The sequence below is a fragment of the Danio rerio genome, chromosome 3, assembly GCF_049306965.1.
Source record: "Danio rerio strain Tuebingen ecotype United States chromosome 3, GRCz12tu, whole genome shotgun sequence".
In the NCBI taxonomy this organism is placed as follows: Eukaryota; Metazoa; Chordata; class Actinopteri; order Cypriniformes; family Danionidae; genus Danio; species Danio rerio.
Genome location: NC_133178.1, coordinates 27,917,156 through 27,940,727, shown reverse-complemented (window position 1 = coordinate 27,940,727; position 23,572 = coordinate 27,917,156). Strand labels below are relative to the sequence as shown.

The 23,572-nt window shown below is 36.3% G+C and overlaps 1 protein-coding gene across 4 annotated transcripts in view; it reads right to left on the bottom strand.

Moving 5' to 3' along the window:
* The window catches only part of cacna1ia (calcium voltage-gated channel subunit alpha1 Ia), a 413,851-nt gene that overhangs the window by 185,079 nt on the left and 205,200 nt on the right, over positions 1 to 23,572 (bottom strand). For all 4 annotated transcript variants that reach the window (XM_073944536.1, XM_073944538.1, XM_073944539.1 and 1 more), the window contains 2 exons: positions 13,445 to 13,556; positions 3,613 to 3,746 (listed from right to left, as the gene is read on the bottom strand). In XM_073944536.1, coding sequence (XP_073800637.1) covers positions 3,613 to 3,746; positions 13,445 to 13,556 — 246 coding nt within the window. The remainder of the gene's footprint in view (positions 1 to 3,612; positions 3,747 to 13,444; positions 13,557 to 23,572) is intronic.

Genomic DNA, 23,572 nt, shown 5'->3' with positions numbered 1-23,572 from the left:
AACGCAGCCCAATAAGATGCAGCCACTGCCATTCTAATTCTGTTAAAAGGCTAAAATCCAGGTTTGTATGTTACTTGACAAAATCATCAAGCGCACAAGACAATGACAATAGCTGTGCTGTGATTTCAGCTAAATTTACTTGTGAATCAAAAATGGAAAAGCCAGCTTGAAAAGTCACTAAATGTCTCAAGATGACATCACACGCTATATAGCATACTCACTAGGGGTGTCAAAATTAGTTGTTTCTTCTGTGCATCGCAATGCAGATGGGGACAATTCAATATCGGTTCAGTATTAGATCATAACCGGTTATTACGTATTGACGTCATTTATCTCCAATTTGCGATGTCACAGCAGAATACTATGGTGAAGGAGGCGAGGGTGACACTCCAACTACTTAAAATGTAGATAATTATGCACAATACAACTGCTTGTGAGTTTGCTGGAAAGTCTTTTGTTGACACTGAAGAAGGCTCAGCACACGAGCCGCTATTTTACTACTAGGGAGAGATGTGGGAAAAATTAATCTCTGCCTCTCTCTCTCAAACACACACTTTGGACATTTGACCCACTGTGCTGATGTGTTTGTGAGGTAACTTTTCCTCTCCTCTTGACTGTTAAAGTGATACTTGTGGATCCAGACACGAGTATGCCTAAGTTGCGAGTTTTCTTCACAGTGTCTATTACGGATTGTATATGGACTAATTGCGGCTGTTCTTCCCAAGTAACTCATCGGTGAACATCGCTTTCATTTCTAAAGCCAAGCGCAGCCCTTTCTGTTGAGCAGGTGAAGCCATTAACTAATCATAGGTCAAAAAGGAAGCAGGAAAATATTTACATTGGTTTATTTGCTATAAATGCTCGTGTTGTCTTTTGTGCATGTACTGGAGTTTTGTCTGATACACTCAAAAAGAGTGTTTTCTTTGAGCTGGTAAAATTAAAGGTACAGCTCATTTACCTTACTGTTTGTATTAAAGGACAATATTGTATTACAAATAATATATAAATATTACGATATTTATAGATTTTAATAAAAACATTTATTGTTTTGTAAAGAAAAAAATCTAATTCTGTGTGGAAAGCATCGTCAATGCACCGTGATGCACTGAGATATGGAATTAAACTGAATCGATGGCATGATAATCGAAACTGAACCGAACCATGAGACCAGTGTAGGTTCACACCCCTAATATTCATTGCATTATCACTTTGTAGCAGATTTTAAGATTTCAGTTATGTTTACTTGTGTAATGATATCATAAAAATGGAAAAGTCAGTTTGAAGAGTCACTAAATGTCTCAAGATGAAGTCATGTGCTAATTAGCATATTCACTGCATCATCACTTTGTAGCAGCCCATTACATTAGTTTATTTTGCATGCAGCCTATTCCGATTTTATTGCAGCCAATTTCAGACTGTTCTTATTTGCATATCGTTATCCTTGTGTTGTCAAACAACACAACACAATAAAACTATATGCAACCACTTCCAGTCTGCTTCTCTGAACTACTAAAATCCAGGTTTATAAGTTACCTGACAAACTCACCAAGTGCACAAGACAAAAACAATGACTGTGCTGTGTTTTCAGCTATATTTACTAGTAAAATGATATTGTGAGAATTTAAATTATTTCAAAGTACTAAAAATAGTACTAAAAATCTGCATTATTTTTGTGTCTTTGCTTGTTTATCACTTAACATTAAAATCACCAAATATACTTAAAATTTGTTAAATAAATGAAAAATAAGTGAATGAAAACCCAGTCCAGGAGACACAAACAAGCAGAACTTCTTTATTGAGACATGTTGGCTAGTCTGCAGTCATACAGCGTCTTCCAGATGTCCACAATTCTGCAAGAGCATCTGAAATCAAGTCTAATTAAGACAAAGATGTCCTGTTTATAATATTTTTATAGAAGGAGATGAGTAGCTAGGTGGAGATGGTTAAACAAAGTATGCAAATTAAGTATGTGCTGTAGGTAGGTGAAGAAACTTGCCAAGCCAATGACCACACAAGTTTATCAACAAAAGGGTTTCTTTGGCCTGAAAGTATCACCCAAAAACAAAGGCACAGTCATTGAGACCCTGTCTGTAGCAGTTGCATCCCTTTGGCACAACCAGTGCTCAGGAAGCAAGAAGTTTTAATGTCTGTCACACCCTAGCTAGATTTTTGAATGTAATGAAATATTAAAAACCAAATCATAAACTGTTTTTAGGTATAAATAGATTATTGTTATTTTGTAACTAGATTATATCCACTTTTTTCATAAACCCCTATATCACTAGCTCCTTTTTAAAAAAGGCACAGCAACATTGAGAAAGTAACTAAATCTGTAAATAAAATTACACATTTAAAAAAAAAAAACTAACTTTACTGCTTGTTCAAACTATCTATTTAAAATGAGTTGAAACAACAATCCCTTTGTGTTTTATGTTCAACCCACCTAAATTTGTAAAAACGATTAAGTTAACTTAATTGATTTGTGTTGGCACAACATGAAGGAATTGCATGGAACCCAGCATACAAAAAATGTCTGCTTCTAACCAAATTAATGAACATGCCCTCAATATTCCTTTACAATCATCAGAACCATACAGTAGTCTGAAGAGGCTGGAAAGACAGGAAACTACTTTATAACCTGGTTTAACTGGCAGTATCACCAAATGAACTAGGGGGAAAAAAAGAACCTGCCACAAATCATGAAAAAACAAGATGGAGCTGTTGTAAACCAGGAGGACCGACATGAAACTAATGTATGTTGTTAAACAAGGACAAATAATGTCTTTCATATTCTAATGAGTCCAATTAGTTACACAGCAAATTAGGGGGGAACTTACTGATACTCACTAGTACTTGAAAACAACCAAACTGACATGTAAAAGTAGAGAAGACACCTTAATGCGCTCTATGAAGAAAAGGACTGTTTTGGGATGTGCACTCATGGCCAATTAAGGTAGTATATAATAAATAATTAACAACTTGTATCGCATTACGGCTGTGTTCCAATTTGCTCAGCCTCTTAACTCATGAGTGTTTGTTTCCCGTGAGTTGGTGTCTGTCAGAGAGAGAGAGAGACGATACGTGTATAACAAATTGCAGCTCAAGTTTATCTGCCTCCTGCAGGTCTGTCCCTGTTGATCCAATGCTTCTCCTTTATGTCTTCCTCAGAGAAAAGTCCAGAAAAGTTCACTAAATTACAACTCTTACAGCAGTTTTCACATCTCTTTTTCGCACCAAGGACTGGAAGGTTTTGAAAATGGAATCAAAACAATGTGTGGGATGCTTGCACTCGACATAAGTGAGATCTGAAGAACTGTAGCCGAAGGGTTTGGCCTGAACATACAACTGAGCATGTGAAAATCCATCAAGGCCATCCTGGAGCTAAACATGAAGTGCGAGTCCTTTAGAGATGAACTTGACAATGTAAACATTTAGTCATATCCTACACTAGCTATTTTCACAAAACAACAGAAATGAAATATCCATTAATACAGGTCACAAAGTGCAGACAACTCTAATGTGAAAAAACAAACCCACTCAGGGTCACCATAGCTCTGATTCACCTAGAGTTCTGTGTCAGGAAAGGCTAAAAGAAAACACAAGTGCACTTACCCTGCCATCACGATGAAAAAGTCCAGCCTGTTCCAAGTATCGCCAAGATAGCAGCGACGGCCAAAGATCCCCAGAGCCACCATCTTCACCACCATCTCAAGTGCAAAGAAAATGTAGATAAATGCATCAAAAGCCTAAAAGAGAAACAAAGATCAAAAAAAGCACTCGTGTTAGGCAACGCATGATTTAATTGACCCCATGAAAAGAGCTTTGTGGCTTTTGATCCTTATTTAGATATCATTATAAATGTTGATAAATGCTGCACAGATTTGTCAAATCAGGTGCTCCCTAGAATCAGAATCTCCCGTCTCCAATGCCATCAGTTTTCATAGTATTTTTTTCTATTTGTACACTAAACAAATTATTTAAAATAACAATAAACAATAATTCTTTAATAAAAATTAGAAATTAAAATGAAAAAGAGTAAAGTTACAACGGAAAACTATGAAAAAAAAATGCTTTTACACTAAACCCTTGAAATTACTACTTTTTTACCAGCTGTGCTTTAGAAGGAACAGACACACTTGACTTATTTATTGTTGTTCCCATTTGTGATTCGGATGTAAATCAGAGGTATCTAACGATTTTCAATGAAACTCTGAAAGGCAATGTTTGATAAACAGAAAAAGACAAAACAACAAAAAGACAATGTTAGAATGGTAGGATGATAGGTGGTCACTGGATTGAACAATAAACAAACAGATAGACTAGATAGATTTATTTAGATGTCATTAATTAAATTATATTTATGTTAACATTAAACAGGTAAACAGATAGATAGATAGATAGATAGATAGATAGATAGATAGATAGATAGATAGATAGATAGATAGATAGATAGATAGATAGATAGATAGATAGATAGATAGATAGATAGATAGATAGATAGATAGATAGATAGATTGATAGATTGAAAGATAGAGAATTTTTGAACTATAAACAGAATGGTTTACATAATGATAGATAGACAGGTAGACAGTCAGAGAGAAGATAGACTGAGTATGTGTGCCACCTTTTTCTTGTAATTATATTAATTTGAGAGTGATGATTAGCAGTCCGGATGGAATCCATCCTCCAGATCTGGCTCACTATCCTTTAATTGCTCTGCTCATCTGTATACTCTACAAAGGAAACCTCGGAGCTTTCAAATTTGCTCTGGGAAAGGCCTGGTAACTGAAATACTTAGCAATGTATTGCACAGAATCATTTTTCTAATATCTGACTGCCAAATGAGAGCTAATGAGATCCTGTGAGAAGAATGAGCCTGAAATGAAAGGGCCCTTAAGAACACTTGTGCAAGTCAATGATTGATTATGAAGTCAAGTCAACACCCAGCCGGTGTACCCGCAACTCAATGACCATCATTGGATCTCACACACCAACCAATTCTGAGGTGACAGTCAGTAGTCTAATGGTTAGACTTGTGTTTCAAAGGTTGCAAGTTCAAGTCCTGGCACCAGCAGGGATTGTAGGTGAAGGGAGTGAATAACCAGCATTCTCTTCTACCCTTAACACCTGTTATGAATTGGTGGCGACAGCAAAGTTGAGGTTCTGTGTGGAATGGTATAGAGTTTACTGTTGTCATCAAGCACTGGGCTGCGGACTGGTACCAATCTATGATTCAACTGGTACACAAGAGATAATTAATTATTTTTAGTTTGAACGATCTTTTATTTTAAAAGTCTGCTGGTTTTGAAAAATGACCATATTCTCTCGCTTACATCTTGGTCACTTGAGCACCCAAGTTTAACCCACAAGCAGCAAAATGAGTAAGAAACAGATGTCTTTGAAAAGTTTCTTTGCTAAGGGGAAAAGACCCGTAAATGGATTGGCATCCCATTTGTCACCAAACTAGGTGAATCCACCATGTCTGTTGAGGAAGATCAACTGCTAGAGATTGCAAATAACAGCAACCTTTTAGGGGCCGTTTGCATATAGCGTATATTCTAGAGTTTGTGCAAGTTTGTTATTTTCAATGGAGGTGCGCGGCTTGTTCAAGCAAGTATCGTGCCTTACAAATGCAGCCAGTTTAATGAATGCCGTAAGCACACCGTGATCCGCTTCATACTTTGTATAAAATACACACATTTTGGTAGACTAATTATCTCAGACAAACAGTACAAACTGCAGTGCTTTGTAGTTTTCAGGTTTTGGTAAATTTGCCAATTATTGACTGGTCTGTGGTGTCAAAAAGGTTGGGGACCACTTGTTCAGTAACGACAGTAAAATAAGGGGTAATCCTCAGGACAGGGAAAGCTTGGGCAGGCAGCAAACGATCACAAAAGATGGAACAGGACAAAACATAGAATTAAATAAACACTAGTAGAGTCCACAGCAGTGAGAACAAGACTGAGCAATGATTGTAGGTGTGCATGATGTTTATTTGTATCTGTAATGTTGTGCATGTCATGGATTATAAGATTCAGGTGTGTGTGTAATGAAAGCAAGAGATTGTGGGAGGTGTAGTCTGGGTGGAAAGTGAGGTAAACAGATTGAGTGCCCTCAAGTGGGTCTCTCGGGCACTCAATCTGATAATTGTGACGATACCTTAGCTCAAGTGATTACCTTGAGCAAGGAACAGAACTGCTCCGAATTGTATGTTCTAGGGTCTGAGTCACTTTTAAATATAAGTGTCTGCTACATGTAAGCGTAAAAATTACTGACGATCAGAGCAGAAGATTTGCTTGGTAGAAAAAAACTGTCTTTGATAAACAATTAAGTTGCATAAGTACACAGATTTAAGAGAGCTGTTAATTAGCTCTTTACAAACACTTCGACGCGTGATTGTCACAGTCAAAGCCCTGCTGCGTTTTCATTATGCAGATAGCTGGAATTTTGAGCCACTGATTACACAGACCAGCCATTGCCCTTTTCTATGGCTTTGTTTTGGACTTTACGTTGGTTCGCTTTTAAGTTAAACCCTGTAGGGATAATCATAAAGATGCAGAAAATAGAACGTCTGTTACGCTGTGCCCCTTAGTCTTAGTCACTTTGCATGTCCTCAGTTGCCAAATCAAGCCGATACAGGTTTTGCTTCGCATTGCACAGTGTGTATGTGTGATACAGGGAGGAGGCCATTGTGCAGCGATGCCAATTTGGATGGCCGCCTGCACGAGAAATGGAGAGTTTGAAACCGGCCGGTATAGGCGAGTAGAACAGCACTGATTTAAGATCCCCTGTGGGACCAGAGGACGCAAACATCCTGGCGCCAAGAGGACGCTTCCTCTAAAGCTACCTTCTTCCAACCGCCATACTTGACATATGGCTCTCTATATGCGTCCATACACACACAGCAAGCAGCAGAGAGACAGACTCTCGTTCCTGCCCACACAGTTTTTATTTCAACCCCGTCTTTTTGTTTTGCAGTCAATCCAAAAAACAAACCTAATGTGAGAAATTTCGCATTGCAGACCTTCTTAATTTGCATTCCTCTCTTCAAAACTCTTTTTACACAATGAAAGTACAGCTCTGAACAGTGAGAGCTCACTGAGGGAATACTGTCAGCCATCTTGACTGATAAAACATTGAGTCATGGCTCTCGCTCTATTTCCGCTGCAGTTATGAGAAGGAAATCTGCGGACTGGTGCCTCTGGCCTTCCCAAACGTATGCCGCTTTCACAGGTAGGCTAGGGATATGAGGTAAGCTCATACAGTCAGCATTATCTCTTAATTGGGCTATGCAGTGTATTGTATAAGAAGTGATTCAGAATTGCTTTAAAACTCATTCAATTAGGCAGAAAGCCTAGTTATTAGGAGGGGATTTTGATAACTTATCATCATTCTCACTAAAAGCCTATAAGATGACTCGCAGCACTTTGCCTATATTGTTTCATCCTGGTAAAACTTGAAGGAATATTTCGCCCAAAAATTACAACTACTCACCCTCATGGATTTCAAACGTGTTTAATTTCTTATGTTAAAGGGCAATGAAACCCCCTCTGTCTCAGCAAAGTGTTTTCACACCTCTAGTTTGAAAAAAGTCAGAAAAATGGGTGATTCTAGCTCTGTTAAGGTGGGAGTGTCAAGTGGCGAAAGATGGAACGATTTGCATGAAAAGAGGAGTTTCAGAACGAAAAACTCTCGGGTAAGTAAATGTTCCTTACAATCGTATTTTTGTTCACTGTAATTCACACGCGAGTCCAGCTGCGCTCTCATAGCAGAGAAATAAAAACAAAATCCTCATTTCACTGCAGCACATTTATAAATGCAACACTGACAACCAGTCTCCAAACAATTCTTCTCTCGTCTCTCTGCTTTCTGTACATTGTAACAGGCAGGTCTTCGAAGATATCGTGCATAAGTTGCACCTCATTCACAATAGAGCAAGCTGATTGGTTGGAACCAAGTCTTTCTCTTGAATAAATTATGAAAACTGAAAGATGTCATGTTGTAACTGCCAATACAGACATTCAGTCTACACGCTGGAATATATGTTTCCTAATAGTGCTTTTAGCAATGTGGAACACATATATGACCGTCAACAAACAAGTGTTTTGTTGTTTTTATTGTTTATTTTATTTATTTATGTAAAAAATAAACAAAAAAAGTCAATTCATAGTTCATATCCCAATAAATTGATTTAGCCATCTGATTAAAGTGTGTGGTTTCAGATTTTGTTTAGAAAACCCTTGACTTTTACTCTACTTTTACTCTGCTTCCACATACTTACCTGTAGATATCAAACAAGCCTAAAACATTTAGTTAGTTAATTGGGGTTGGAACTAAACTGTGCAGAGCTATGGTCCTCCAGGAACTGAGTCTGACATCTGTGCTCTACAGCAAAAAAAAGAAAAAAAAAAAAAAGTATGTTTTTTCTGGTTTGGAAAAACTGTGTAAATGACAGGATTTCTATTTTATGGCAAACTATACCTTTAAACTTCCCAGGCGCTACCAGCGTTTTTGATTATTTTTATATGGGATTTTAATATATTAAATATATAATAAATATATGATGATTTTAATATATGTTAAAATAAAGTGAATAAAAAAACTTTTTTCTTGTGTTCATGTGTCCTCTTCAATGCACATGCATGGGTTTCATCAGAAACATATTTCATCAGAAAAAATAAATTGACCAAAAAATCAGAAAACAACACATGAAATGAAATCACTTCTACTGTCACATCATCAGCAGCATGTGTGCTATATGAGTGAAAAGCTTAGGTGCTGGCTCGCACACTGTCTCAGTTACATTGTGGAATGGAAGGATTGTGCAGGGGTGCACTGTTTTTGAGTCCAGCTGTAACAGCCACACGGCCAAGACTGCGCTTCTGTTATGAGTCCATTCAGCATGATTCCGCCTATTCAGCTTCTGTTACTACATGTATGAGTTAATCAATGATGAATACTCTTTAAATTTTTTGTTTTTGGTTAGCCTACCTTTGACTGAAGAGTTTTTGCGGTAGTGCCGAAATAAGGGACTGTCCTGGGAAATTTGAGACATCGGAAAAGTTCCTGTTCATCTGTATACCTACTTGATTTTTACATGCAATCTGATGTATTCTTTTTCTGATCATTTTTGTATTTTACACTCAGGAAGGCCCAGAACTCATTCTGGACATACACTAGGGCCCTTACTTTCATACAACTTAAACATGGTTTGCCGTATAACTCATATTTGGCAGGGAACCGTAGTTTATTGACCAAATAAATCATCAGTGGCGTTGAAAAGGTTAACATGCTACCTTAATAGACAGCGTAGGTTTTAAAACAAACAATGTATTTTTTTCTCAATCAACTCCATGCCCATGAACATGAAAATGCTATTTTGAAAAGAATTTAAAGTTTGGAGACAGATTTCATCCCCATCGTTTCTCAAGACAGTCTTGCTCCTTTCTTTCCGTCCATTTCCTATCATCATCCCACTCGACTCTGTGTGGTTAATGAGGCTTTCTCTTTCTCTCACTCTAAGAGGTTGACGAAGCGAACAGAACTCGGGGGATTGTGTTGACAGAGGACGGCCTTTAATTGCTTATGTCATCTTTTGGAAGCTTTAGGGACATTTTCATGTGTCCTCTAAACCCTCCATGTATCCACTGTCCCAGGAGTCCCGCTGTGTTCATTAGCTTGCTTGGATGTGACGGCTGGGTCCAAGGAGTCTGTTCAGGGACCGCACATAAAAACGTACATGATCGCTGTGTGTTAGAAAAATCATCGCCGATGGCACTGTTCCATTTCAGCTTTCATGGCACAGCTTAAAAATGACTGCACGCTCCATTTAATGATTAGCTCTCTCAAAAACTGTGCCATTGTTTACTCACTCTCAAATGGTGGTTTCACCTATATAGCTCACTACTTTTCTCTCTAGAGCACACAATGAAGAAATTTTGATTTGCCAGTTCTGTTTAGTAGCACTTTTCCAAATCATAGGACTTCAGAAAACTAGTTTACGATCATTACAATCACATGATGAGTTTCTTGTGAAAAGGAATATATAATTTTTTGTCTCTTTTTCTTTTCATTAAACAATTGTATCTGTATTGCTTAAAGGTGATATATTAACCAAACGTCTTGAGTGTGATATGTTTTGCATACTAATGAAGCATTTTTGCAAAAGTAGATGAAGCTTGTCTAAAATTTACTTGAGCTCTGAAGCAAAACTTCCAGTGAGCACAGAATTTGTAAATGAGAAGTCTTGTGCTTTTTGACGTTGTGCACAGAATTAGTAGAAAAAGATGACTTATGTAAGGATGTGGCTAATGGAGGATTGGAGAATGATTGACAATTAACAAATTCCACTAAACTCCACCTGTTAATATCAGCTAGCTACAAAAGCACTAATCTGGAAATTAAATTAACAGCACCTCCTGAATATAACTCTTGCATTGCATTGAGGATAACAAAATTCTGTGAATCGAAATATTCATTTGTATACAATGAATTGCTAATATGCTTGAAGAAAAACCTCTTCTGACCTTTTTTATTGAACACGCATGGAATTAATTAAATATTCGAACAATTTTATGATATGTTTTGCAGTTATGAGCTATACAGTGGTCCCTCGCTATATCGCGAATCACTTGCAGATTTTTTTTGTGCAATTTGACATGCTTATTTTCTACAGCACATTGTTCTGCGCCCTGTTTAGATCATTGTGTTCTGCGTCCTGATTGGCTGTAGACCATTGTCAATCAATATCCACTGTGCTGTGTCTCCTGTACAGTACAGAATGCATTCAGCTTGCCAGATTTACATAAATCTTTGATCACTAGATGTGTAACTGAAGTGCTGTACTGTATCTTTGCAAGTTTTCCCTACAATGTTGATGAAACGTTCTGCACTGTTAAAAGCACCTGTGGTAGCACTCAAAAGGCAGAGGAGGATGAAAAGTTGCACAAAAAGTTGAACTTCTGGACATGTTAAAGGAAGGTATAAGTTATACGGTTGTAGGGCACCATTACGGAAGGAATAAATGAAGATCAAAAGGTTTTCCATTCAGTAATGCTGGACTTATTTTTTACAAAGGTTAAACTTTGAGTGTGTTTAAACAAGAGAGAAAAGTGTGAAAATGTTAATGCCTGTCTGAGAAAAGTGTCTAAAGTGTGTAGTGAGAGGTTTTACAGCCTTAAAACGTCTATAATAATTGTGAAAAATAAAGCTGAATATTTTGTGTTTTTTGCCTATTGCGGGTTATTTTTAGGACATAATTCCCGCAAATAACGAGGGACCACTGTTGTTGGAAAGAAAGATATCAGTAAAAATTTTGTCATTTAATGTTATAATAGCAGTATAGTTTTTTTCTCTCTAGATCTTTTCATGGTCTTCACCAATCTATGCAATATAAATTCTCCCTGTTGCTTATAAATAAAACAGCCATTGCGGGCCACTTTTACCTACAACACATTAATATGGGATGATTTTTTACACTCCTATTGTTGAACAGAATCATCTGGGATGGTTGTAGCAAGGTGATTTTGAGGTCTGTCCACATTTATGAATATTTTTCTGAACGCTGTCTAGATTTATTAACCCAGTGTTCACAAATGTCACACAAACCAATTCGGAAAAGCTAACTGCTTTAAAAAAAAAAACACTGGTGGAGAAAGACATCATAAGCATGCTAGAGATGTAAAGGCTATGCAAAAGGTACATTACTTTAACCATACAGCATTTATAGTTAACCTGCAGGCACGAGACGCCAACATATTGACGTTGTATCCCAACGTACCCCAACTTTGTGCTACGTCAGGCCGACACCAATATCCAATGTCCAACCTAAAAATCAACCTAAAATCAACAAAAAATCAACATCTAATCATGTTACACCTTGACGTTTTTTGGACGTTACCACTATGACATCTATCAGACGTTGGATTTTGGTCACTTTCCAATACAACCTAAAATCAACCAAATATCAATATAATTTGACGTCATTATTGGGCGTCAAAGTAACGTTGTCCCTTAGTCGCTGGCCAGACATTGAATTTTGGTCATCTGATGTCATGACCTAAATTTAACCTAATATTAAATCTTATAATGTTGTGTGCCTGCTGATTAAGCATATTTATAGTATTTCAGTTTAGTCTAAACCAAAAGCTAGTATCGCATGTACACTTTCTAAAAAGAGCCATTTTACTCTGAAAAGGGACAAAATGTTTTTGAAAGATGCATACTGAAGTATTAGTAATACTGTATGTACCCATGGGGTACTACTATCTAACATTTATGGGCATATAAAGGAAGCTTATGTAGGCCATTTACCTCTAAATGTACTGTTTTTTTTTTTTTTGTTTTTTTTTTTGTTTTTTGCCAAAAAAGTGTTTAGAAACATGTTTAAAAATAAAAATCTCTGAGCAAGATAGTTGCATTTTAATAATAAAAAATATAATTTATTAAGTATGATAATATGCTTATCATACTCTCTGGCTAGTCTCTGGCTATTTTTTATGTGCTAAAAATAATCTATGTAGATATTACAATATAGTTGATGCCAATTTAACACAGATGAAATGAAGGTGTGAGACTTTGTGCAGTGAATAAAAGTTCTACATAATTAATTTTTTTTAACTTGCTCTTTTCTAAACTCTTTTATAAAGTTTTTCCTGCACCATTTTCCCAGTAGAGCAATTTGTCATAAAAAGTATCAGCCTTCCATGGACCGCTGGCTAGAAGTCTCATGCATAAGGCACACAAAATGGGAAACTCTAAATGATAACAAACACACAAGTCTGTGGTAGGAAGATCGACTGGTTGCTTTATATGTTAGTCAGACTTCTTCTTGGCCAGGGAAAACTGTAAAAGAGATCATCTGAGTTCAATCCTAATGCACGGCTAACAACAGAACTATTCACTGAACACACTGTACTGCAATCCCTCATAGTTCCATCATTATTACTGTCAAAAAATTAAATACAGTGCCACCCTGACTAAGGTCTTCTGAAATCAATCAAGAACCCGTGTGTGACGAGAAGCTGCTTAATGGCATTCTAGGGTGGGGAATATGGCATGAATATATCACTTTTTTTTAGGCAGTATCATAATTCATGGCATTATCACAGTTCTTCATGTTGAATTTTAAGGCATAAATTAGGGTAAATGCAGCTAAACTATTATTTATATATATATATATATATATATATATATATATATATATATATATATATAAAAAGCCATTTAAGGCAACAAAAGACACAATATTATATGCTATTTGGTCAAGGAAATATAGAGCGCTGCCTTAGTTTGTGTAGTTTGTGCAATAGTTTTTGGAGCAGAGCTCATTTGTTTTGTGTGTGTGTTAGTGTGTGTGTTAGTGTGTGTGTGTGTGTGTGTGTGTGTGTGTGTGTGTGTGTGTGTGTGTGTGTGTGTGTGTGTGTGTGTGTTTGTCCACACTGACCTGTAGGACCTGACAGCGCTCTGAAGTGCAGTCGATGTTCTCGCAAGGCTGGTACATCCCCAGAGTGACGCAGTTCAGCAGGATCACCATTATACTGATGCGCTCGAACCACGTGAGGAAGCAAGAGTTAAGGCCAACATTCATCAGCAGAGAAGAACATACAAAACACACAAAATTAAAACACACTCTTAAAAAACTGTTTACCTTTAAAAAAACATCCAAAAACTATCAGTTTTCATCCTAATCTAATTGGATTAATGTGGAAAACTGGCATATCATAAAACATTCGTGAATAAAGCATGTTTCCCTTCAAGTCAAAGCAAACAAAATCATAACTTTCTGGTAAGCAAATATAAAAAATAAAATAGAATTTGCTGTGGCAGGAGGAGCCTCTGTGGGCTTTTTTCTTATATAATAAAAGACTTGTGCCTCAGAAGACAAAGACAAAAACCAATGAATGCACGGTGGCATTAGAAGAAAGTAATTACTAAAATGTAATTATACTGTACCATTTTGATGACAGACTTTGACCAACAAAATATTTTAGAATGACCAAAACAACATTTCAGATAATTTATTCTTGGTCTTTCCGCCGGTTTGTCCAATAATGGTGTAACATCGCACCCATTTTTATCACATGATCTGTTTTTGGTGTGCATGCTGACATTTATTCAGTAAATGTGTTTCCACTAGGGATGTAATGATTCACAGCGAGTCCGTTGAAAATCCATTTAAATATGTGACAATTCAATCCGGTTGAAATGTTGAATGAATCGCGATACATGTTTTAACCAAAGTGGGCGCTGTGTTTACAGGCGCAATCTCGCTTTATCTGCACATCAGTGGCAAACAAGAAGTAGGACAGCAGAATAAAATGACAGCTGTAAAGTGCGCCAGACATTTACATACACTAACAGAAAAGCAAATATGATGCACATAAACCGGCAGCACAGTGAAAAACTTCTGTCACAAACATCTATACGCAGAAAAAAAACTAAAATACAGAGATTACACGATGCATGAGTGAAAAATATGAAGATGTTTTCTGACTGAAAGAGAAAGTTGTTCTGTTATAGAACCAGGTATTAATCTATTTTTACTCTCTATTTTTAATCATGACTAAATCATGAATCCAGATAGGTATCGTAAATCATACTGAATCGTGCGTCAGGTGAATCATTACATTCCTAGTTTCCACTGTAGACTTTAGAGTTTGTAGAGTTAACATAAAATAAAAACAATATAATTACTTTATCTACATCAAAAAATCCTGAAAATTGTTTTTTTTTTTTTTTTTTAAATCAGCCTGACTACACATCCCACAATCCCTTGCCCTCATCACACACAAACACCTGAAACTCATGATCTTGATCACAAGTGTCCAATTAAGATCCTTAAAGGATGCAGCTCTGCACATTTTAGTCCCAACCCTTATTTAACACACCTGATCAAAATAATTGAGTACTTCAGTTTTGTTTGAAACCTACAGGTGTGTTAAAGTAGGGTCGGAACTAAACTGTGCAGAGCCGTGGCCCTCCAGGAACTGGATTTAATACTATTTTAACACTATTTGAGCACCAATCATATTAGCTGATTTACAATGATTTTTAAAGTATCACATGAAGACTAAAGATTCAGCTTCATATTACATTTTACAAACTCCAAAAGAAAACAGTTACTTTATAGTGTAATAATATTACTTCAAAAGAATATTAGTGATTTTACTGGCCATGGTGTTTGCTCTGAGTGTAGCCATCCGGCTCCATACCGTTTCATATTTAGTTTATTTACATGTACTGTACCTAAAGCTTTTTAAACAAATTCCATAACAAGATTAGCCTTTCAGATTTATCTTCTATTATCGGCTGTATTCGGTTTGATTTATAGCTTAGCAGCCTTAAGCCTAATAATGATAAATGTGAAAAGCAAATTTGGTTTCTGAAGCATTAAATACTCACCAATCATAATAAACTATAACACCTTGTAAACTGGACTAATTCAGAGAAGAGTTCACTCAATTAACACAACCTTCACAATAAAAGCCCACGACAAAAAAAGCTAAACCAAACCCCCCTCCTCCCTTGGGCCTGTTAGCTGGAGTGAAATCTTCAAGCCTCTCCACTAAATCTCTACAAGCTTCATCTCTTCACCTTTATGGACCATTTCTTTTTCAATTTACTCCACTCCATCTTTTCCTCCGGCTTGGTCAACCTTTTAGCGAGCAATTTTTTTGAGGGGTTTGCACATACCGTCTGCGCCTCCTCGTTTAACTTCCTCATTCACTCCATCATGTATCTCTCCTCCTCCCTCTCATCTCCAACACTTGTCTTTTATATCCTGTTTTCATGAAACATTTCTAGTGTTTGAACTGCATTTGCCATGGGGCGAAAGGGCTGCTGATTTCACTTTGTGCTGGATCCAACAGCGCCATACATTCCTCAATTAATTAGAGCCAACTGAAAGCGCACCGCACCGGAAAGAGGCTTCTGGCACTCGGAAAAATGTGATTCATGGGCAATTTTATCTTTTTTTTCTTTTTTCTTCAACCCAATCCTAACTTTCAATGAAAAATATATATATTTTATATGTTTCAATATGCAAGTGCTATTAGACGAAGAGATCTGCTCCAGTGCTGGCCACACTTTGAACTTACACATGTAATATTGTGAAAAGCCTGGCAGGCTTGTGTTTCTGCTTTAATCATTAGAATGGAGAACGCAACCCCCATAGGGCTAAAGCAAGCACCCGAATCATGCAGCAAAGCGTTCACTATGGTTACTGCAGGAAATTGCTCCTTTCTCTTTTTTTATATTATTGTTGATACCTCATCAGGTTCTGAGGCGGGCTTTTGGCAGAGGGAGAAAAGCACCCACAGAAACACTTAAATGACATTAAACGGGCAGAAGCACAGAATCAATCTCACTGAAAACATCAGTGAGAAAGTGGGGAGGGGGTCGAGGCTGATAGGTTGCCAGGAACATGGGCCGTTTATTTAGGAAACGATAGAAGGAATGTTGAAGGAGTGTGAAATGTGACAATCGTATGCACATATGGAAATATTTGACTCAAAAGATGTTATTGGATGGGAAAAAAGATCACAGAAGGATCAGCAAGGATTAGGATTTGAGGATGAGGATTTTGCTTCAGAAGCTGATATCAAATGGCAACCAGTTTCAACCATCATTTAGTGTATATTACAAAAAGTCAAAATGGCAAAAAAAAAAAAAAAAAAAAAAATATATATATATATATATATATATATATATATATATATATATATATATATATATATATATATATATATATATATATATATAAGTAGACGTGCGTTAGCCGAGAGCTTTAGTGTGCCACCAGTGATGCTATACAGCTACATCGCTACAGCTACATCGCACTGCATCGAGTGTGCTTTTACATTTATACAACAGTTTGATGGCATAATCTTGTATATAAAAGAGAAAATCAAACACGGCGAGTCTCAAAATCCTTTTGTAAGAGGAACTACTTTCCTCCACCATTCATTCACATCTGCAGCTGACAGCCAGAACAGCAGAAACCGTTGCTACGTCGCAAACATCACTTTAAAGCTAGTATTTTTAATGATTCTTCAGCGTACTGACAAAACAGGGCATTTTGCTGACATTTAGAAGACATTTATAAGATTATAAGGCTGAACGGCATGAAATGCCATCAGTCTACAGAGATCTCCCAGTATTTCTTTGTTGCAATCAGGATATCATAATAATTAACACTGAAAAAGCCAAAGCAATGCAATCACTACCAGATTACTATTGTGTTTGTGATAAGGAAAACCGTTAAACACATGTGGGCATTTATTTATTCTTTCTGTTTACTGAACTGGTCTGCAGTAGCGAAAACAGGAGATGCATGAGAAACAGACAGATGGCCAACTAAAAAGTAACTTAGGATTATACAAAGAGTGGCCAACACAAAATACACACATTTCTAATATGTAAGTCCCATTTAACAGTCGACACAATACAATTGCCATGTTATAAATACAGCACTACAACATACAAAAGAGAGAAAATTAGAACATCACTTAACTGTTTAATAATGATTTGATCAGCTGTAGCCAGAAATTACTTTGTTTTAACTTCTAAGGGCTTATCATGCGGTCTCTGTCGTCTTTAACATCAACAGTCTTTGGTCTGCTCAATGACAGGATAATGGCTGCCGACACACTGTCTCTCAGAAATTGTAAATATTTAAAACAATCCTTATAAATAAACTGCATAGCTGCAATCTAAACCACTGAATTCTTGACTAAAAAAGCCTCAAAAGTACATTGTTGTCCAACAGCAGCAATATTTGTCAAACTGTAAAGTGTCCTGTGAGGTTGCTGTATGTGGGCAAAGTAATACACAAGGGTGAAGGGTTAATAGGCTGGTCGAGAGTCGTTATTTGCAGAAGATTGCACAGATATCAGCCAATCAGATTCAAGAAGTAGACAGAACTGTTGTGTGTGTGTGTGTGTGTGTGTGTGTGTGTGTGTGTGTGTGTGTGTGTGTGTGTGTGTGTGTGTTTTGTGTGTGTGTGTGTGTGTGTGTGTGTATGTGTGTATGTGTGTGTATATATATATATATATATATATATATATATATATATATATATATATATATATATATATATATATATATATATATATATATATATATATATATATATATAGGATGTTTGCAATGTCTTGGTTCTGGTGATGCGCGACATTTAGATGGAGATGGCAGGATGTAAAAAAAAAAATGAATGCAACACAGAGGAAAGTCAGTATCTTTGCCATTTATATCATTTTTTCAAAGGAGATATAATTAGAAAATAACCACATATGTTGGGCATAATCCTTAAATTGTGAGGAGGGTCGAGTTTCTACTGAACTAAAATATACATTGCCTGTCATCAAGGCGGTAGGCACTGTAAAAGCTATTACGGTACATGAAAAAAATAATATAGTAAATACTATAGTATTTGGAAGCATACAATAGATAATTATTTGAATTAAACTCTCGTACTAATTATATTGTTGCTGTGATATGACACAACTGTTATGTGAAGGATGCTGGACAACGGCGTTGAGGGTCCACATGCAGTTATTACAAGAATAGTCAGGCAGGCAATGGTCAACAGGGTGAAACAGGTTCATGCAGAGCAATCCAATGTCGTTGTCAAAGAACAGGCAAATAGTCGGTGCAAGCAGCAATGAATCAAAACAAACAGACAAAGATTAGGATTAAAACACGGTAAGGAAAAATGCATCATAATTAGGGCTGTGAGATTTGGTGAAAATATCTAATTGCGTTTTTTTAAGATATTGCGATTTTGATTTGTGATTTAATTTTGTAGTCAAGCTTCAGCTCAATAATCTGTATTGTAGCTTCTTATTGTAGTGTTAATTTAAAAAAATGAATATAAAAGATATTAACTTATATTAGCAAACATTTCTGAAATTGTACTTTGCTGTTGCTTATTGGAAGACTCTCTGTTTTTGCCTTACCTTACTTCATCAACTCTCAGTGGCTCAGTGGTTTTATAACTCATCTCTCACGCCAGAGACATGGATTCTATCCCTGACTCTGAGAGACGAAGAAGCATTTGCTCTGGAAGGGGGAAGTTAAATAATATATATTTCATATCACAGCCTCTTGCGATTAGCTAATCGCAACATTTAAAATCAATTTTGCATTCGATTTTGATTAATCTCACAAACCTGATCATAATGCTCACAGATAAACAGCTGAACAGCTTCAGCTGTGTGTGTTAGCAATCAGCAGAAAACTGGAACAGGTGTGAGTGTTGTGCATGGCAGGATTTGTAGTCCTGAATAAAAGGGAAAGATTCCCAGCAAACTATTAGCCTGGATCGCTGGTAATTGTGACAACAACTGTAGTAATAAACAAATACAACAGACTTCTACGCTATATTATACACCATCACGATGCACCACAGTTTACACTAACCTTACAGTGTTTATTACAGTTTATCAGTCTGTAACAGGAAGTCTTTAAAATAGGTTTAGCATTTCTTATTTTATCCGATTTAAACTATTATAAATAACACAAAACAGAAACATTTTGATGTTGGCTATTCCTGTGTAGAAGAATCACTTTCTGACCCTCCATCTAAATTTTCAGCGTCACTAACGATGTCACATAAAATCAACCTATTGACGTCCTCTAAAAACATAATAAAATATAACATTACATTTAAATGATAACACTGCAAATTTTCAACCAGCTTGTTTTTTTCTGTAAAAAAAAAAAAAAAAAGTACAAAAAAATAACTTTGCTTTAATCACCTGAAGCATGCTGAGACTTATATTCCAAAGTGACTTATATAATGCAATTAACATTTAGCACCACACATTAGGACTGGAGCCGGATGAGAGAGACACACATGAGTCAAGGCTATGTCTGTAGCATTTTACAGCAATAAAATAGCGTAGCAATACACATTAAGCAAAGAAACTTTAAAGAGACAAACAAGGGAAAAAATTTATATAATATATTATTAGTAACAGTGTGAAATTACATCACCTTTCAATACAGCAAGTAATTATACAGCACAGTTCATACAATCCACAGGTTTCAGTTTCACTTTAAACTAATTATCTTCTGTTCTGTCACTAGAGTATTTTGTTTGTTGGTTGGTTTTGCAGTGCAACTTTTAAAAGTTTTATTCACCAAATCAAGTCAACATATGCAGAAAACTTCTTATTACTTTCTGATTTATCAGGGGTTGCCAGATTGATGCCAACTACACTGGCATATGTTTTACACAGTGGATGCCCTTCTAGTACTGGAAAACCCCCATACTCTCACCATATGGCCAATTTTGTTTACACAATTCACCTATAGTGCATGTCTTTGGACTGTGGAGGAAACCAAGGCACCCAGAGTAAACCCATTTCAACACAAGGAGAACATGCAAACTCCACACAGAAATGACAACTGGTCCAACCGGAACTCGAACCAGCGACCTTCTTGCTTTAAGGAAACCACTAAGCCTACTTTTATGTGCTACACATTCTTTGTTAATAAAGTGATCGCTGTCAATTTTACATTGTCCTGTTTTTTGGGAGTATGCTGTTGTATTTTGCACTGTTGTTGTATTTGCACTGTCTGTATTTTGCACTGTCTGGAGCCAGCACCTAAGCTTTTCACTCATCATAGCACATGTGCTGCTGATGATGTGACAATAAAAGGGATTTAATTTGTGATTTGATTTGATTTGAAGTGATACAACATCAACTTTGTATGTTCTGTGTTTCCTTTAACATGTTTCTGCTTCTAATAATCATTTCGGTAGACAAAGTGAAGTAAACAATTGTCCTTACAAATTAAAATACTACATTGAACCAACACAGTATGGTAAACTTTTTCAACTGGCTCAGCATATCATTTCTGATGGAGTCTTTAAACATTATAGAATATTATTTTAGAATATTAAAAGTTTTCCCATTAATTATAGCAATTTAATTGTACGGAGATCCCGAAGGGCGTGATGGTGGGGGAAAAAACTGGGTGGGAGAAAAAAAAAACTGGGTGGGTGAAAAAACAGTGATAGGAAAATATATCTTTAAGTTTTTGCATTCCCTTGCAAAGAGGTTTTGCGTTATCTCACGAAGATGTTTTGTGTTCACAAAAATGTTTTTCCACAAACACTTCATACATGTCAATCCTCCCATTTTTGCCGGGATTCTTGCGTATTTTACCATTTTATCCTGCTATCATCCTATCATCAAGTATTTTCCCATATTTCTCATGTATTTTAATACTGAAGGCATGCTAAAATTAATATAAAAGTGTCTGCATTTACTTTCTTTCCATTAAAGCTGTTCGTCGATCATCACCCTTCATATGCAACCTCTGAATCGGCGAATGCATGTATACGGATGTGCTCCATATGACAAACTGATCCAAGATCAGCTTCAGTACACACCATTTAAAGCGACACCTCTGTTATCAAACAAGTGAAGAGCAGGACACAAATCTCTTGCATTTGGTTTGATAACAGTGGATGTTACTTGAAAAATGTGAAGTTTTATAATGAAAGTATTTGGTTACTTTAGTAACTGTTTGTGCTCATTTAATAATTTTTTTTTCTTCCACCCAGTTTTTTTTTTTCATTATCACGTTCCTTACGGATCTCCGTACAATTGAGATTAAATCAATTATTCCAATAAAAATTTTAATTTAACAAGTCACATTTTTTTTATTTTGGTTGTTAATGTTGTTTTACGGCGTAGTAAGCCTCATGGACACCGGGGCAATATTCGTTCATGCTTACTGGCAGTTTTTTGGTGATGTTTTATTGATGATCACTCACAAGTGATTTTCAACCAATGCACAAAATCACTCCCTAACATTAAATGGCACCTAATAAAAAAAACTGAAATTTCCTCATACACAAGGCATGTGTGTGAATATACTGGCAGTGGCAAGTCTTGCTACTCGCTCTGCCAAAAAAATTCAAAACACATCAACATTCCCATATACATATTTATTACTATACTAAATCTCTCCAAGAGTTGTCATGGCAGAAATACGGCCATGGTTTTGAACCATTTATAGACTTTTTGCACCTTTTATAGACTTTTAAAATGGCCTTGTGATAAGATGATGAATGATGTATGAGAACGCTGTTATTAGAAAAAGGGGAGGGTCAGAGTATCAACAGCCAATCAGAGATAATTACAATCAGGCCTCCTGAGGCACATCAGGAAAATGACTCTGCACCTTCACTGTACCTGTGCCCTTAGAGACACTTTGACGAAGAGTACAGAGAGAAAGAGAGATTAGTGATGACACAAGTTCCATTTAAAAGGAGTGTCTATCAGCTACAAGTGCTTGCTAATTAAGACAGTTCTATAGCTTACGTTTAAGTAAACATAATACAGTGAGGTCTGAGGAGGAGGATGAGGAAGATGTAGCTTGCTGTAATTGGCATCTTGAAGTCAAAGAAACCAGAGGCACTCTACCGTTGGTGGATTAGTCTTTAAGACAGTTAGGGCACTTGAGGAGTGAGACACGCTGAAGCACAATTAGAAAGTTGAAACAGTTATAGACTGCCCATATATAGGATGAGATGGTGGACATTGGAAGAAGAGAATGTGCATGACAAATATAGGGTATAATGGCCCATTTCCACTGAGTGGTACAGTACGGTATGGTACAGGTCACCTTTATCAGGCTTAAGTTTTCGACTACCAAAATGGTACAAATGGTGCAAAATAACTGTAGCGTCTACAATTACATAAAATAAATAAATAAATAAAATTAAAAAAAGACACATGCTGCTGTGTGCGCGCGTGCCACGCTTAGCCTCGGACAGTCTCGGAGACTAGCAGAGCACACACATCTTACACCATCTTAATGTGATCGCTTCAATGACAATATACATGCACATTTGCGTCAGAGCACGCCGTTTAGGGAATATTCATATTAATCCTCATTTGTGTAACAAGTTGAGAATCAAAAGACATGTGAAAGAGAAACCATATATGAACCGCATTATTTTTAAAGTAAGTGTGCAATATTCCTGCTGCCGACTGTTCTTATTATTAATCAAATGAAAAAAGGAGAAAATCCCTCACTTATCCAGACTGAAGGACTTTCGTAGCTAAAGTTTTTTTTCTTACAGTGAAGATCCTTAAAGCAGTTTAAACATAACAGATTTAATAACTTATTTCTAATAACTGATTTATTTTATCTTTGCTATAATGTCAGTAAATAATATTTTACTAGATATTTTTCAAGATATTAGTATTCAGCTTTAAGTGACATTCAAAGGCTTAATTAGTGTAATTAGGCAAATCATTGTATAACAGTAGCTTCTTCTGCAGACTGCTTAAAGGGGCTAATAATATTGAGCTATTAAAATAGGTTTCAAAATATTTAAACCTGCTTTTATTCTAGCCGAAATAAAACATAAACCTTTTTCCAGAAGAAAAAATATTATTTCCAGAAGAAGCGCACTGAACCGTACCGTACCACTCAGTGGAAACAGGCCATAATTGTCATTTTCTTATGCAAGAAGGAAGAACTGTACAATAATAATGTTAAAACAGAAAAAAAAAAACTATGGAAAAATAAATAAATAAATATATATATA